The 19043-nt window shown below is 40.1% G+C and overlaps 1 protein-coding gene across 2 annotated transcripts in view; it reads right to left on the reverse strand.

The window, feature by feature from the left end:
- Positions 1 to 19043, reverse strand: part of opn4xb (opsin 4xb) — a 45002-nt gene that overhangs the window by 15230 nt on the left and 10729 nt on the right. For both annotated transcript variants that reach the window (XM_061933496.1, XM_061933503.1), the window contains exons 2-5: positions 5692 to 5825; positions 5418 to 5621; positions 351 to 522; positions 99 to 260 (exon numbers count right to left, since the gene is read on the reverse strand). In XM_061933496.1, the coding sequence (XP_061789480.1) occupies positions 99 to 260; positions 351 to 522; positions 5418 to 5621; positions 5692 to 5825 (672 nt within the window). The remainder of the gene's footprint in view (positions 1 to 98; positions 261 to 350; positions 523 to 5417; positions 5622 to 5691; positions 5826 to 19043) is intronic.

Here is a 19043-nt window from a genome sequence, read left to right on the forward strand (position 1 = left end):
AGCAACTTGTACGCATCTCAAGGTTGAAAAACAATGTTTTAAAATGATGATAAAACGTATTATACTTACTCCAAGAACAGTATAGAACCAAATCTTACCCAGACCAGGAAATCAGCGTGACGCAGGCGTACGGCGACCAAGAGAGGACATAAACCACAATGACCACAAAGGCGATTTTGGCCAGCTTCCACTCGCTCCTGATGGATTTCTGCTGGATTAACGTGGATTTCCTCACTTGGGTCCCCAGTCTCTCGACCTCCCTGACAACGGTGCAAGAAGAAAGTTAAAGCTGTTGTTAATAAAATAAAAAAAAAACACCAAATCAGGTGCTCCTTACTCTTCCTCCTCACCTGCTAGTTTTCCTGACCGCAAGAAACATGAAGAGGTAGCAGTAGAAAATGATCAAGAGCGGGATGAAGAAGACAAACCAGCACAGCATCATGGTGTAGCTTCTGTTGGCCAACGTGTACGTGACGTAGTCCCATGTGCACGATGTCATCAGGCCCTCGGGGATGTAAGAGCCTAAAATAAAATGATAGAATAATATAACGTTATATACAGAATGTAAATGGGCCCCATTCAGCAATAAGTTCCTAATTTTTCCTCTTATCTTTCTTCCTAAGTGATTTCCTAAGAGGAGTCCATTCAAATTCATGACGTGTTCTTAAACGGCCAGATTGTTCCCACCTGCTGTTCTTAAATTGCTGAACGCCAAATGGTTAGCGCGTGCGTGCCTATCATAATTTGCATATAAACAAGCCCTTATTTCCCCAATATGCATATGTAAACACTAGAGATGTCCGATAATGGCTTTTTTGCCCATATCCGATATTGTCCAACTCTTAATTACCGATTCCGATATCAACCGATACCGATATATACACTCGTGGAATGAACACATTATTATGCCTAATTTTGTTGTGATGCCCCGCTGGATGCATTAAACAATGTAACAAGGTTTTCCAAAATAAATCAACTCAAGTTATGGGGAAAAAAAATGCCAACATGGCACTGCCATATTTATTATTGAAGTCACAAAGTGCATTATTTTTTCTAACATGCCTCAAAACAGCAGCTTGGAATTTGGGACATGCTCTCCCTGAGATAATCCTAATACCCACTACAACTATGGGAAATACTATACTTTGACTTTCACAAAGTGCATTATTTTTTTTATTTTTTTTAAACATGCCTCAAAACAACAGCTACAAAAACAATGAAAGCACACAGCTTCAGTCCAGAGTATACTAGAGCATACTTACCAACCTTGAGACCTCCGAATTTGGGAGATGAGGGGGTGAGGGTTTGGTGGTAGCGGGGGGTGTATATTGTAGCGTCCCGGAAGAGTTAGTGCTGCAAGGGATTCTGGGTATTTGTTCTGTTGTGTTTACGCTGCAAGGGACTCCTCCCAATAGCTCCACCCACTCGGCAGATGACTTTATGAATTTCTTTAATAAGAAAATTGAACTCATTAGAAAGGAGATTAAAGACAACGCATCCCAGCTACAACTGGGTTCTATTAACACAGATACAACTGTATCTACGACGGATACTGCAATACAAAATAGTCTCTCTCTTTTTGATGAAATAACATTAGAGGAACTATTACGGCGTGTAAGTGGGATAAAACAAACATGTGTACTTGACCCACTTCCTGGGAAACTTATCAAGGAGCTTTTTGTATTATTAGGTCCATCAGTGCTAAATATTATAAACTTATCACTTTCCTCTGGCACTGTTCCCCTAGCATTCAAGAAAGCGGTTATTCATCCTCTGCTCAAAAGACCTAACCTCGATCCTGACCTCATGGTAAACTACCGACCGGTGTCCCACCTTCCCTTTATTTCGAAAATCCTCGAAAAAATTGTCGCACAGCAGCTAAATGAACACTTAATGTCTAACAATCTCTGTGAACCTTTTCAATCCGGTTTCAGGGCAAATCACTCTACGGAGACAGCCCTCGCAAAAATGACTAATGATCTACTGCTAACGATGGCTTCTGATTTTCCTTGCCCTTATGTGGGCTTTGTACCGAGGATGTCGTTGTGGCTTGTGCAGCCCTTTGAGACACTTGTGATTTAGGGCTATATAAATAAACATTGATTGGAACATTGATTGATGTTGTGTTACGGTGTGGATGTTCTCCTGAAATTTGTTTGGTGTGGGTTCACAGTGTGGCGCATATTTGTAACAGTGTTAAAGTTGTTTATACGGCCACCCTCAGTGTGACCTGTATGGCTGTTGACCAAGTATGCATGGCATTCACTTGTGTGTGTGTAAAAGCCGCATATATTATGTGACTGGGCCGGCACGCTGTTTGTATGGAGGTAAAGCGAACGTGACGACAGCTAAAGGCAGTGCCTTTAAGGCACGCCCCCAATAATGTTGTCCGGGTGGAAATCGGGAGAAATTCGGGAGAATGGTTGCCCCGGGATATTTTCGGGAGGCGCAGTGAAATTCGGGAGTCTCCCAGGAAAATCGGGAGGTTGAAACCAATACCGATATTACATTTTAAAGCATTTATTGGCCGATAATATTGGCAGGCCGATATTATCGGACATCTCTAGTAAACACCCTTAATTCCGTAATTTGCATAGGTAAACGCCCTTAATTACCCATATAAGGGCACAATTCCGGCGGAAAAGCCAAACATCAGACACATGACGAAAACCCAAACAGATTACAGAAGAGAAATTCGTATTATCCTGCGGGGGGGGGGATACACAATGTCAAAACGTAAGTTTAAGAAAGGGGGGACAGCTGAGGTAGCCCCGAAGCGGAAGAAAAACTGGTCGAGTTCAGAAATGGAGGTTCTACTGCAGGAAGTGGAGGAAAAACAAAGTAGTGATCCTCAGCAGTGCAAACTCGGGGTTTAAGGGCACATATAAAGCTGAGACCTGGGGCACTATAACCGATGCAGTAAACACGGTGTCAAGCGGCGAGGTCCGTACAGTTGAGGACGTTAAAAAGAAATGGTGTGTGTGTGTGCGTGTGTGTGTGTGTGTGTGTGTGTGTGCGCGTGTGTGTATTATAAAATGTCTATATATTGCTCATTTTGCTATATGTCTGTCTGTCTGTCTTATTTATTGGAGATGTCCGATAATATCGGCCTGCCGATGTAATATCGTAAATTATCGGTATCGTTTTTTTTAAATTATCGGTATCGGTTTTTTTGTGTGTTTTTTTTTCTTTTGTTAAATCAACATAAAAAACACAAGATATACCTACAATTAGTGCACGAACCCAAAAAACCTCCCTCACCCATCATTCACACTTATTCACACAAAAGGGTTGTTTCTTTCTGTTATTAATATTCTGGTTCCTACATTATATATCAATATATATCAATACAGTCTGCAAGGGATACAGTCCGTAAGCACACATGATTGTGCGTGCTGCTGGTCCACTAATAGTACTAACCTTTAACAGTTAATTTTACTCATTTTCATTAATTACTAGTTTCTATGTAACTGTTTTTATATTGTTTTACTTTCTTTTTTATTCAAGAAAATGTTTTTAATTTATTTATCTTATTTTATAATTTTTTTTAAAAAGTACCTTATCTTCACCATGCCTGGTTGTCCAAATTAGGCATAATAATGTGTTAATTCCACGACTGCATATATCGGTTGACATCGGTATCGGTTGATATCGGTATTGGTAATTAAAGAGTTGGACATTATCGGAATATAGGATATCGGCAAAAAGCCATTATCGGACATCCCTATTATTTATATCTATCTATCTCTATATATATACATATATATATATATATATATATATATATATATATATATATATATATATATATATATATATATATATATATATATATATATATATATACATACATATATATATATATATATATATATATATATATATATATATATACATATATATATATATATATATATATATATATATATATATATATATATATATATATATATATATATATATATATATATATATATATACACATATATATATATATATATATATATATATATATATATATATATATGGGGGGGGCGTGGCCTGCGGACCTGCAGCGAAGCGGGGTGTGCCAGGACCGGCTTCAAAATCAGCGACAGGTGCGTAGATGGCCCATCTGGGCGCGTTTATCTAATCACCTGTCGCTCTGTTAAAGGCAGCAGCCGGGAAGGAGAAAGGTGGTTGGAGTGGAGCACAAGCGAGAGCGAGAGCGAGAGAGAGAGACAACAACAACAACAACAAGATCCTATGGCTGAAAAGCACACAAAGGGACGTCACACAGTGATGCCAATACAAACAAACATGGCGCATAGAACAGCAAGGAATAGCGACATTAGCTCGGATTCAGACTCGGATTTCAGCGGCTTAAGCGATTCAACAGATTACGCATGTATTGAAACGGATGGTTGTAATGTGGAGGCAGGTAGCGAAAACGAAATTGAAGAAGAAACTGAAGCTATTGAGCCATATCAGTTTGAACCGTATGCAAGCGAAACCAACGAAAACGACACGACAGCCAGCGACACGGGAGAAAGCGAGGACGAATTCGGCGATCGCCTTCTAACCAACGATTGGTATGTGTTTGTTTGGCATTAAAGGAAACTAACAACTATGAACTAGGTTTACAGCATATGAAATACATTTGGCAACAACATGCACTTTGAGAGTGCAGACAGCCCAGTTTTCATCAATTAATATATTCTGTAGACATACCCTCATCCGCTCTCTTTTCCTGAAAGCTGATCTGTCCAGTCCAGTTGGAAATGCATCTGCTTTGAGTGTCGCAGGATATCCACACATTCTTGCCATCTCTGTCGTAGCATAGCTTTCGTCGGTAAAGTGTGCGGAACAAACGTCCAATTTCTTGCCACTTTCGCATCTTTGGGCCACTGGTGCAACTTGAATCCGTCCCTGTTCGTGTTGTTACACCCTCCGACAACACACCGACGAGGCATGATGTCTCCAAGGTACGGAAAACAGTCGAAAAAACAGAAAATAACAGAGCTGATTTGACTCGGTGTTTGTAATGTGTTTGAGAAAATGGCGGATTGCTTCCCGGTGTGACGTCACGTTGTGACGTCATCGCTCCGAGAGCGAATAATAGAAAGGTGTTTAATTCGCCAAAATTCACCCATTTAGAGTTTGGAAATTGGTTAAAAAAATATATGGTCTTTTTTCTGCAACATCAAGGTATATATTGACGCTTACATAGGTCTGGTGATAATGTTCCCCTTTAAGAACAAATAGGCCACCCTAAGAGTGCTCTGGATGTGATTTTCTTCTTACCTACGCACAAATCCCAGCTAAGAAAACATTGGTGAATACCAAAATCTCCTTAAAAACTTCGTAAGTGGGCCTAAGAACAAAATGTGTTCTCAAGAACGGTCGCTGAATGGGGCCCAACATTCCTTACAACTTACTCCATCCCACAAGAGGAGCCAGACTCCAGGCCAGCGAGTACAGCCAGACGGTGATGATGGCCAGCGTGGTCCTTCGCTTGGAGCTCCAATGGATGGCCCGCAGCGGCTTGGTGATCACCAGGTAGCGGTCGATGGAGATGGCGAGGAGGTTTATCATGGATGTGATGCCGAACAAGGCGCCGCAGAACGCATACATCTTACAGCCTGTATGGAAAAAAAAAACAAAAGGAAATTGAACGTGTCGAACATTTGACTTCATGGAGAAAAGATTTACCCATTTCTCCAAAGACCCATTCTTTGTAGAGGCAGTTGATGAAGAAGATGGGCGACTGCGTGAAGGCCATGAGGAAGTCACTGACAGCCAGGTTCATGATGAAGTAGTTGGGCAGGTTACGAAGCTTTTTGTTGCTAGGCACAAACACAAGGGAAGGTTTAGTGCAATGCAATATTATGCTAGATCCACTCATACTTGCCAACCCTCCCGGATTTTCCGGGAGACTCCCGAAATTCAGCGCCTCTCCCGAAAACCTCCCGGGACAAATTTTCTCCCAAAATCTCCCGAAATTCAGGCAGAGCTGGAGGCCACGCACCCTCCAGCTCCATGCGGACCTGAGTGACGTGTCGACAGCCTGTTCTCATGTCTGCTTTCCCACAATATAAACAGCGTGCCTGCCCAATCACATTATAACTGTAGAATGATCGAGGGCGAGTTCTTGGTTTCTTATGTGGGTTTATTGTTAGGCAGTTTCATTAACGTTCTCCCAGCGCGGTAACAACACACAACAACAGCAGTCACGTTTTTGTCTACCGTAAAGCAGTTCGTCTGCCGTAAACAGCAATGTTGTGACACTCTTAAACAGGACAATACTGCCATCTACTGTACATGCATATGTGACAATAACATCTAGGGCTTTTAGAGAGTGCAGTGCACAACTGCTATACTATATATATATATATATATATATATATATATATATATATATATATATATATATATATATGTATATGTGTATATATATATATATATATATATATATATATATATATATATATATATATATATATATATATATATATATATAATAAAATAAATATATATATATATAGCTAGAATTCACTGAAAGTAAAGTATTTCATATATATATATATATATATATAAATATATATATATATATATATATATATATATATAAAATAAAATAAATATATATATATAGCTAGAATTCACTGAAAGTCAAGTTTTTCATATATATATACATATATATATATATATATATATATATATATATATATATATATATATATATATATATATATATATATATATATGAAATACTTGAGTATATATATATATATATATATATATATATATATATATATATATATATATATATATATATGAAATACTTGACTTGGTGAATTCTAGCCTCAAATATACTCCTCCCCTCTTAACCACGCCCCCAACCACGCCCCCTCCAAACCCCTAACCACCCCCCCCCCACCTCCCGAAATCGGAGGTCTCAAGGTTGGCAAGTATGGACCCACTCGACGTCTATTGCATCCGGTCTCCCCTCGAAGGGGGTGGGAGGGCGAGGGGGGGGGGGTCACCCACATCTGCGGTCCTCTCCAAGGTTTCTCATAGTCATTCACATCGACGTCCCACTGGGTTGTGAGTTTTTCCTTGCCCTTATGTGGGCTCTGAACCGAGGATGTCGTTGTGGCTTGTGCAGCCCTTTGAGACACTTGTGGATTTAGGGCTATATAAATAAACATTGATTGATTGACGGACTGTATCTTGCACACAGATAACGATTGCGATACACACATTTTCACAATTTACACACAACACCAGGATTGTGATACACGCATCTTTATCTCCAGATTTTTTTTCAAACCTTTTTATTTGTCTCAGATTCTAATTTGTAGTGCATGTCATTGTTAACGACTGTGATATGTTACTTTACCTGACTGTGGCAAAAATACATATTTGCAGTTTGCAGCATCATTGTTGAGCAGTTCTTGAAAAGATTACAGGATATTTTTACTTTCTCTTTAGGTCCTTACTAGATATGTCCAATAATATCGGCCTGCCGATATTATCGGCCGATAAATGCATTAAAATGTATTATCGGTATTGTTTTTTTTATTATCAGTATCGTTTTTATTTTTTATTTATTTTATTTTTTTTATTAAATCAACATAAAAAACACTAGATACACTTACAATTAGTGCACCAACCCAAAAAACCTCCCTCCCCCATTTACACTCATTCACACAAAAGGGTTGTTTCTTTCTGTTATTAATATTCTGGTTCCTACATTATATATCAATATATATCAATACAGTCTGCAAGGGATACAGTCCGTAAGCACACATGATTGTGCGTGCTGCTGGTCCACTAATAGTACCTTTAACAGTTAATTTTACTCATTTTCATTAATTACTAGTTTCTATGTAACTGTTTTTATATTGTTTTACTTTCTTTTTTATTCAAGAAAATGTTATTAATTTATTTATCTTATTTTATTTTATTAATTTTTTTAAAAAGGACCTTATCTTCACTATACCTATTTGTCCAAATTAGGCATAATAATGTGTTAATTCCACGACTGTATATATCGGTATTGGTTGATATAGGTATCGGTAATTAAGAGTTGGACAATATCGTAATATCGGATATCGGCAAAAAAGCCATTATCGGACATCCATAGTCCTTACATATAGGCCAGGGGTCGGCAACCCAAAATGTTGAAAGAGCCTTATTGGACCAAAAATACAAAAACAAATCTGTCTGGAGCCGCAAAAAATTAAAAGCCATATTACATACAGATAGTGTGTCATGAGATATAAATTGAATTAATATGACTTAAATGAAACTAAATGACCTCAAATATAGCTACAAATGAGGCATAATTATGAAATATGTACATATAGCTAGCCTAAATAGCATGTTAGCATCGATTAGCTCGCAGTCATGCAGTGACCAAATATGTCTGATTAGCACTCCACACAAGTCAATAACATCAACAAAACTCACCTTTGTGGATTCATGCACAACGTTAAAAGTTTGGTGGTCAACATGAGACAGAAAAAGAAGTGGCATAAAACACGTCCTAGAAAGTCGCAGAAAGATATACATGTAAACAAACTAAGGTGAGTTCAAGGACTGCAAAAATTAGTAGGACAAAACGGCGCTCGCCAAATACTCGAATCAGTGAAGCATGTTTAATATAAACAGTGTGCTTTATAGCAATTAGGGAGGTTTGTGTCATGTTTGTCCTCCTACAGAAACCATATTAAAACAACATTTTTTTTTTTTCCCCTCATCTTTTTCCATTTTTCATACATTTTTAAAAAAGCTCCAGAGAGCCACTAGGGCGGCGCTAAAGAGCCGCATGCGGCTCTAGAGCCGCGGGTTGCCAACCCCTGATATAGGCCCACTTCAAAGTAAACAATGACGATTGCTACGGATTTGCCAATATATGTTGTCAAGTTACAGTAATCATTCATCACATATGCTAAAAAGGTCGGGCAAAATGCCCCAAACATCCATCCATCCATCCATTTTCTACCGCTTATTCCCTTTTGGGGTCGCGGGGGGCGCTGGAGCCTATCTCAGCTACAATCGGGCGGAAGGCGGGGTACACCCTGGACAAGTCGCCACCTCATCGCAGTGCCCCAAACATGTGATTTCTTAAAGTAAAATAGTTTTTTTTTTTACAAATGTGTTTTGTATTCATCACTGTTCTGGGTAACTCACTCCAATAGTGTCTTATTATTTGAATTCTGTGTGAGTGAGATGACAATAAAACTGCATTTTTACTAGAGATATCCGATAATATCAGGCTGCCGATATTATCGGCCGATAAATGCTTTAAAAATTATTGGTATCGGTTTCAAAAAGTAACATTTTTTACTTTTTAAAACGCCGCTGTACACGGACGTAGGGAGAAATACAAAGTGCCAATAAACCTTAAAGGCGCTGTCTTTGCATGCCGGCCCAAACACATAATATCTACGGCTTTTCACACACACAAGTGAATGCAAGCCATACTTGGTCAATAGCCATACAGGTCACACTGAGGGTGGCCGTATAAACAACTTTAAAACTGTTACAAATATGCGCCACACTGTGAACCCACACCAAACAAGAATGACAAACCCATTTCGGGAGAACATCCGCACCGTAACACAACATAAACACAACAGAACAAATACCCAGAATCCCTTGCAGCAATAACTTTTCCGGGACGCTACAATATACACCCCTGCTACCCCCTACCCCCCACACCCAACTAAACCCCGCCCACCTCAACCTCCTCATGAGAGCATGTTAAAAAAAATAATGCACTTTGTGACTTCAATAATAAATATGTCTGTGCCATGTTGGCATTTTTTTCCATGACTTGAGTTGATTCATTTTGGAAAACCTTGTTACATTGTTTAATGCATCCAGCAAGGCATCACAACAAAGTTAGGCATAATAATGTGTTAATTCCACGACTGTATATATCGGTATCGGTTGAGATCGGAATCGGTAATTAAGAGTTGGACAATATCGGAATATCGGATATCGGCAAAAAAAGCCATTATCGGACATCTCTATTTTTTACAAATGCTTGCTTCATTTTGATGAATGGGCATATGTTTTGACCCAAGTGTGTCATTTTGGAAATAATCTAGGAATTTAGAAAATGGAATGTTGTGTTTGGAAACGTGTGTAAATCCTTTAGAAAAAAGACACACGGTTAGTAAAATTGTGTGTAAGCAAGTGGAAAAAAACTGCAATACTGTAATAAAACCTGTCCGCGGGCCGTACGTTTGACAGCCCTGGTATACACTGCACACTGTTTATTTAAAAGCGTATTATAATGTAAGAATTTGTTGAACACGACCTCTAACGCACATCTTTTGTGTTTACATGATGATTACACATTACACTCGCCAGCTGCACAATCGGTCTTATTTTATCAAGTAAATCTTGATAAAATGTTGTTTTTGTCTTGTCTGAACTTTTTTGAGGCCTCTTTCTTTGCGCTGTCCTCAAATCTAAACATCAGACATGGAAATGATCAGCTGGACTCTCGACGCAATTGACAAAATCTTTTTGACGAGGAAAAGAGGTTCGGGGTAGCCTGGCTGCCCTGATGGAACTATTGCTGCGGGGTACGTGAGAGATTCCTGAGATGAATGGAGAATCATGTGCCTCTCAGTCCTTTCCATCGAGGACGTGGAAGACATCTATCTATTTGGAACCGTGATCGCGGGGCACCTGCTGATTGGGCTGGGCATTGCTCTGGTGTATCGTCAAATTCGTAAGACAATGGCAGCCACTCAGGGAGCCCAAAGGCTGTTCGTCGCAATGGATGGTTTGGGCAGGGCTGTGGAAACACAGACTGTGGCGATTTCTGAACTGAATCGCAACATCAATCATCAAGAAGGCTCAGCAGCGGCTACACTTCCTGAGAGTCCTCGGGAAGTACAACCTGAAGCCTGACCTGCTGCTGACCTTCTACCGCTCGTCCATCGAGAGCCTGCTGACCTACTGTATTACAGTATGGTACGGCAGCTGCACTGCAGCAGACATGGAGAGGCTGCAAAGAGTGGTCAAGACGGCTCAGAAGATCATCGGCCGCCCTCTCTCCTCTCTGATGGACATCTACACCTCCCGCTGCCTCAACAGAGCCAGTGCCATCATCAAGGACAGCACCCAATCTGGCTCTGACCTGTTCCACCTCCTGCCCTCTGGGAAGCGCTACAGGTGCATAAAAACCAAGACAAACAGGCTAAAGAACAGCTTCTTCCCCAGGGCCATAACCACCCTGAACGGACTGCCCCATTGTCCCTCATAACTGCCTTCTCTTCGGTGCAATAACCCATTCCACCAACCACCCTGTTTTTTTCATGTATATATTCATTTCACCCACTGTATAGAGTGTACAGGGTCACATTTGTGGGCCACACCTTTCTTTGCACTTCTATATTTTTTATATTTTTATATATTTACACATTGTTTTCTTGCATGCACACATCGCACTGTATGGAATGGCTTCAATCTCGTTACCCTGCGTAATGACAATAAAGCTGATTCTGATTCTGATTCTGATTCTGCAAGATGGATCACATCATGGAGAAGCTTGCTGAAAAGGAACATTTTACTGAATTTGAGAGCACCCAGCATGGACGAATAGAACAGACAAGTCATTGTTTTGTCTGCTCGCGGAAAACAAACATCCTAATCTACGATTCGACTCCCTCGAATGGCCTTGACGCTGTGAAAACAGGACCAGGCTGTTCTGAAAAACACCCCCGAGGACACCTCAATGATGGACGCCTGGAGTCGAACTTTTGCAGATCGGCCTCAGTCTATAAACAACATTACATCATCACACCCAAGACAATTGGGCACACACGCACACATCCCTCCACCCCATGCCTTCACCACCGCTTGTTTCCCCTCGGGGTGATGGTCGGATGGCAGCGCTTCATAGCAGCGGTCGCCTTCCAGGGCCCCAACGCCCCACCCTCTGTTGCGAGTTTGTCATGATTAAATGTAACGTGTTTATGTGTGCATTGCATGGAGGTTTTTTCCCACTCCAGACTAGGCCCCCTTAGGAGCCCAGTCTAGATTGTAGTTTTTTACTCATCTTCTTCCCCTTTTTCACATCTTTTACTGGGCGCCTTGTGGCGACCCATCAGCGTTCCTGTTCTGTAACCCTGTACACTGTTTGTTTGTCTAATCTTGAACGGGTTTGTGTTGAAAACATAGTTTCGTTGTACTTGTGCAATGACAATAAAGACCTATCTGATCTGATCTCAAATACCACGTACGAACTGGGATTATGTTTGCAAATCAAACAAATGTAAACGCCGTGCAAAAACAAGCTTTAATAAGATTTGTGTTGTTGTTTCCCCGCAGCTCTTCTAATTAAAGCGTGTGTTTGCAAGCGCCCAGCCAAACAGTATGCAAAGTGTGTGTTTGTGCAAGCGCTGCCTATTTTGGGAACGTGAAGAAAGCCCACCTTTAAAGGAGAAAAAACCGAATGGTTCAGATCAGAATTGGATTAGTGTCATTTGAGGTTTGGGATCAGTCGCTGATGGTTACCGGTATAATTTGTGGGATTAAATTGTACGCCTGAAAGAGCTCCGACTGGTTGTTCTTGTCTCTTAATGTAACACTTGAAAGTTATGGCAGCACAACTGTCAGCTCGGCTCTCGTCTCTCCTCAACGTGCTTCATCGTTATATCAGAGGATCTTGCTGGCGCGCACGTTTTTTTTAGTCTGTGCCATTCGCGTCCCCAGGAAATAAAGTGTGTAAATGCACGACATCGACCTGTAAAATAGATGATTTCAAAACGTGACGTTTGCGAAATAATCTAATATTTTGAACGGCTCTTAACCAATTCGCAGTTGCGAGACATATTTTGGGGGGTAACCGTTTTTTTATGTATGGACAAGGTAATGAGACAGAGTCAATTTATTAAATTTTTTTATTTTATTTATTTTTATTTTTTTTATATACCCTTATACACTATATAGCCAAAAGTATTTGGCCACTCATCCAAATGATGAGAATCAGGTGTCCTAATCACTTGGCCTGGTGTATAAAATCAAGCACTTGGGCATGGAGACTGTTTCTACAAACATTTGTGATTTTCATCTTGGAACTGTCATAGGATGCCACCTATGTAACAAGGTAAAAAATTATTTTCAAGGTAAAAAAAAATTTCAAGGTAAATTTTTTTTTTCAAGGTAAATTTTTTTTTTCAAGGTAAAAAATGATTTTCAAGGTAAAAAATGATTTTCAAGGTAAAAAATAATTTTCAAGGTAACATTTCTTTTTCAAGGTAAAATTTTTTTTTGAAGGTAACATTTTTTTTTCAAGGTAAAAAATGATTTTCAAAGTAAAAAATGATTTCTAGGTAAAAAAAATTTTTTAAGGTAAAAAAAAAATTTTCAAGGTAAAAATTTTTTTTCAAGGTTAAAAACGATTTTCAAGGTAAAAAATGATTTTGAAAGAAAAAAATGATTTTCAAGGTAAAAAAAATATTTCAAGGTAAAAAAATGTTTTCAAGGTAAACAATGATTTTCAAGGTAAAAAATGATTTTCAAGGTAAAAAATAATTTTCAAGGTAAAAATTTTTTTTCAAGGTAACATTTTTTTTCAAGGTAAAAAATGATTTTCAAGGTAAAAAATGATTTTTTAGGTAAAAAAATTTTTTAAGGTAAAAAAAAATTTTTCAAGGTAAAAATTTTTTTTCAAGGTTAAAAACGATTTTCAAGGTAAAAAATTATTTTCAAAGAAAAAAATGATTTTCAAGGTAAAAAAAATATTTCAAGGTAAAAAAAATTTTTCAAGGTAAACAATGATTTTCAAGGTAAAAAAATTTTTAAGGTAAAAAAATTTTTTCAAGTCGTGAAATTTGCTTGCTCCTAAATACTCCAAAGTCAACTTTATTATAAAAGAAGTGAAGAGTTTGGGAACAACAGCAAGTCAGCCACCAAGTGGTAGTTAAAGTTAAAGTTAAAGTACCAATGATTGTCACACACACCCTCGGTGTTGTGAAATGTGTCCTCTGCATTTGACCCATCCCCTTGTTCCACCCCCGGGAGGTGAGGAGAGCAGTGAGCAGCAGCTGTGGCCGCGCCCGGGAATCATTTTGGTGATTTAACACCCAATTCCAACCCTTGATGCTGAGTACCAAGCAGGGAGGTAATGGGTCCCATTTTTATAGTCTTTGGTATGGCTCGGCCGGGGTTTGAACTCACAACCTACCGATCTCAGGGTGGACACTCTAACTACTACGCCACGTAAACTGACAAAGAGGGGTCGGCGGATGCTGAAGCGCATAGTGCAAAGACTTTCTGTACAGTCAGTTGCTACAGAGCTCCAAACTTCATGTGACCTTCCAATTAGCCCACGTACAGTACGCAGAGAGCTTCATGGAATGGGTTTCCATGGCCGAGCAGCTGCATCTAAACCATACATCACCAAATCCAATGCAAAGCGTGGGATGCAGTGGTGTAAAGCACGTCGCCACTGCACTCTAGAGCAGTGGAGACGCCTTCTCTAGACTGATGAATCACGCTTTTCCATCTGGCAATTTGACGGACCAGTCTAAGTTTGGAGTTTGCCAGGAGAACGCTACATTTCGGACTGCATTGTGCCGAGTGTAAAATTTGGTGGAGGAGGAATTATGGTGTGGGTGTTAGAATAATCAATCAATGTTTATTTATATAGCCCTAAATCACAAGTGTCTCAAAGGGCTGCAAAAGCCACAACGACATCCGCTGTACGGAGCCCACATAAGGGCAAGGAAAAACTCACCCCAGTTGGACGTCGATGTGAATGACTATGAGAAACCTTGGAGAGGACCGCATATGTGGGTAACCCCCCTCCACTCTAGGGGAGACCGAAAGCAATAGATGTCGAGTGGGTCTGACATAATATTGTGAAAGTCCAGTCCATAGTGGATCTAACATATTAGTGAGAGTCCAGTCCATAGTGGAGCCAGCAGGAAACCATCCTGAGCGCAGATATGTCCCCAACCAATGCACAGGTCCACCCCGGGTCCCGACTCTGGACAGCCAGCACTTGTATGTATATATATTATCACACAACTTTAGTATGCTTAAAGTCCGTTGCTGTAGTTATTAGCTATTGTGCTCAAGCTATACTTTTTCTATATGTGCAAGGACAAAACTTCTTGTTTAAGGGGTGGCCTCAGCCGCAGATATTATCTTTGTTTTAGCCCGCTAACGGCCAAGGACTTCAAGGACCTCAACGAAGATAAGACGACAGCACGCAGACGAAGCCGAGACAAGGCGAAATCACAAGGCCCCCCAGCACATTCCGTCACGTATTGTGCGTACTGGACCTGCTTTGCATGATATATGTGACCACTCCTTTTTGACTGGGGAACTCCTGAATAAATAGAGGGACACGGGAGCTCTACCTTAGAGCGCAGGGCGAGACTGTGACTAAGTGTGCAGCTCCATGCGAGCAACACTATTCAATAAAGGTAAAAGTGATGTTTAATGATCATTTAGCCACTTTATTCATTTCAGATTGTTTTCCTGCACGTGAAAGCAGAATTATTCTCGATAAAATGTGTCGTGTTCACGTCTTTGACTGCAATGACTTGATTGGATTCACATGATTTCCTACGGGAAAAAATGTATTTGGTTTTCGTCCAATTTCGGAACCTATTACTAACAACAAGCGATGCACTGCTGTACTTTCACTTTATTTGGATTTAAGAATAAAGTGGCGGACTTGTTTTTCTGACATTTTTCCCAATTTGACCTCCAAATTGTACAATGTTGTACTTGTGTGAAGCACTCGCTTAGGTAAGAGAATGACATCATAAGTCGTATTTAGGTCGAGTAAATCAATGTAATGGTCCAAAGAGAACACATTATATCACCGTGGACGTTCTCATGCATGTTTAAGTGTACGTTCGTGCATTTCCATTGCATTATTCAATTCATTCTCTTAGTCATTCTGCACTATGTCTCACTTCAACCATTCATCTCTTCGGAGAATTCATTCACTTTATGACAATGCATGTGCATGACAATTGTGTGTGTGTGTGTCAAGTGACTTATTATGACACAAATGATCAACGCTGCACAATGCCATTAAATCTCTCCACTGTTGTGATGGGGAGATGAGGTATTAAAGCTCCTGACCACATCCCGACACACACCCACTCAACCCCTCTGACCTAGAACATACTGGAAATAAGAGGTCACTTGAAGTCTAGATTATGCAACACAAGATTGTGATACATATTACAATTGCTACAATGAACATTTATGCACTTTTTGTTAGTCGTCTCTTTCAAATTCCCCATAAAAAATAAGGTGATTTTTTTTAAGTATATACAAAAGGCGGATTATAGGGCGCATTAAAGGAGTCAAATATATATATACTTTTTCTAAATGTAAAACACTTCCTTGTGGTCTACATCATACTTGCCAACCCTCCCGGATATTCCGGGAGACTCCCGAAATTCAGCGCCTCTCCCGAAAACATCCCGGGACAAATTTTCTCCCGAAAATCTCCCGAAATTCAGGCGGAGCTGGAGGCCACGCCCCCTCCAGCTCCATGCGGACCTGAGTCCGCTTTCCCACAATATAAAGAACGTCTACAGTAAAGCAGTAGACAGCAATGTTGTGACACTCTTAAACAGGACAATACTGCCATCTAGTGCATTTGATGAAAGCACTTTTGTGCGTGCCACTCAGCAATGCATCATGAGAGAGGGTGTTCAGCATGGTTAGAAAGATAGTGACAGAGAATAGAACAAGGATGGACAATTCAACCCTTAACTCAACAATGAGTAGATGAGTGTTATGTGTGTGTATATGTGTAAATAAATGAACACTGAAATTCAAGTATTTCTTTTATTTATATATATATATATATATATATAATGTATATATATATATATATATATATATATATATATATATATATATATATATATATATATATATATATATATATATATATATATATATATATATATATAGCTATAATTCACTGAAAGTCAATTATTTCCTATATATATATATATATATATATATATATATATGAAATACTTGACTTGGTGAATTCTAGCTGTAAATATACTCCTCCCCTCTTAACCACGCCCCCAACCACGCCCCCGCCCCAACCACGCCCCCCGCACCCGCCCCCCACCTCCCGAAATTGGAGGTCTCAAGGTTGGCAAGTATGGTCTACATAACATGTAATGGTGGTTCTTTAGTCAAAATGTTGCATAGATTGTGTTTTACAGATCATCTTCAAGCCGCTTTCTGACAGTCGTTTCAGGATACTCCGTGTTGTGGGGGGTCTTATTTACGTGCCTCACCCATACTTGCCAACCCTCCCGAATTTTCCGGGAGACTCCCGAATCTATAACCCTTAAAGGGGAACATTATCACAATTTCAGAATGGTTAAAACCATTAAAAATCAATTCCCAGTGGCTTATTATATTTTTTGAAGTTTTTTTCAAAATGTTACCTATCACGCAATATCCCTAAAAAAAGCTTCAAAGTGCCTGATTTTAACCATCGTTATATACACCCGTCCATTTTCCTGTGACGTCACATAGTGAAGCCAACACAAACAAACATGGCGGAAAGAACAGCAAGCTATAGCGACATTAGCTCGGATCCAGACTCGGATTTCAGCGGCTTAAGCGATTCAACAGATTACGCATGTATTGAAACGGATGGTTGTAGTGTGGAGGCAGGTAGCGAAAACGAAATTGAAGAAGAAACTGAAGCTATTGAGCCATATCGGTTTGAACCGTATGCAAGCGAAACCGACGAAAAACGACACGACAGCCAGCGGCACGGGAGAAAGCGAGGACGAATTCGGCGATCGCCTTCTAACCAACGATTGGTATGTGTTTGTTTGGCATTAAAGGAAACTAACAACTATGAACTAGGTTTACAGCATATGAAATACATTTGGCAACAACATGCACTTTGAGAGTGCAGACAGCCCAGTTTTCATCAATTAATATATTCTGTAGACATACCCTCATCCGCTCGCTTTTCCTGAAAGCTGATCTGTCCAGTTTTGGAGTTGATGTCAGCAGGCCAGGGAAGCTAGGGTCGATATTCTTCTCTTGATCATCTTCGGTGGCATAAGGGACGGTGTGAGCCAAGACATCCAGGGGGTTTAGCTCGCTCGTCTGCGGGAACAAACTGCCGCCATTGCTTGCCGTGCTACCGAGGTCCTTTGTCCCTGAATTGCTCACACACTCCGGCAGATTCAATGGGGGTCTGGCGGCAGATTTCTTTGACTTTATCGTTGGAAATGCATCTGCTTTGAGTGTCGCAGGATATCCACACATTCTTGCCATCTCTGTCGTAGCATAGCTTTCGTCGGTAAAGTGTGCGGAACAAACGTCCAATTTCTTGCCACTTTCGCATCTTTGGGCCACTGGTGCAACTTGAATCCGTCCCTGTTCGTGTTGTTACACCCTCCGACAACACACCGACGAGGCATGATGTCTCCAAGGTACAGAAAACAGTCGAAAAAACGGAAAATAACAGAGCTGATTTGACTCGGTGTTTGAGAAAATGGCGGATTGCTTCCCGATGTGACGTCACGTTGGGACAGGGCCGGCCCGTGGCATAGGCCGTATAGGCAAATGCTAAGGGCGCCGTCCATCAGGGGGCGCCACGCCAGTGCCACAAATGTTGGAGAAAAAAAAAAAAGAAAAAAAGATGGTACTATTATTTTTAAATACAAAAAATAATCCCACGTTAATTAAAATGCAAAGTAAAGCCTATTTAATAGAAATATTATTTGTTACAACATTATGCCCCCCTCCCCCCCGCACGGTGCGCCCCCTCCCTTCCTGTATCATGACTCTTTTTGGACGTCACCACATCAAAAAATCAACACAAGATGTCAAAACGACCAAAACTATCAGGTGCCCAGGGAAGAAAAAAGAGAAAAGAAAAGGAGGAGAAACGAGAAAAGACAGAGGTAGCAGGTAGGTAACGTTAGCCTACATGAAATTATTTGTCTGTTACAGAATGTGATAGTAACCTGGCTTTTTAGCATTAAGCTAATGTTACATGATTCGGCGATTGCTAA

Source organism: Nerophis lumbriciformis, linkage group LG03 (genome assembly GCF_033978685.3).
Source record: "Nerophis lumbriciformis linkage group LG03, RoL_Nlum_v2.1, whole genome shotgun sequence".
NCBI lineage: Eukaryota > Metazoa > Chordata > Actinopteri > Syngnathiformes > Syngnathidae > Nerophis > Nerophis lumbriciformis.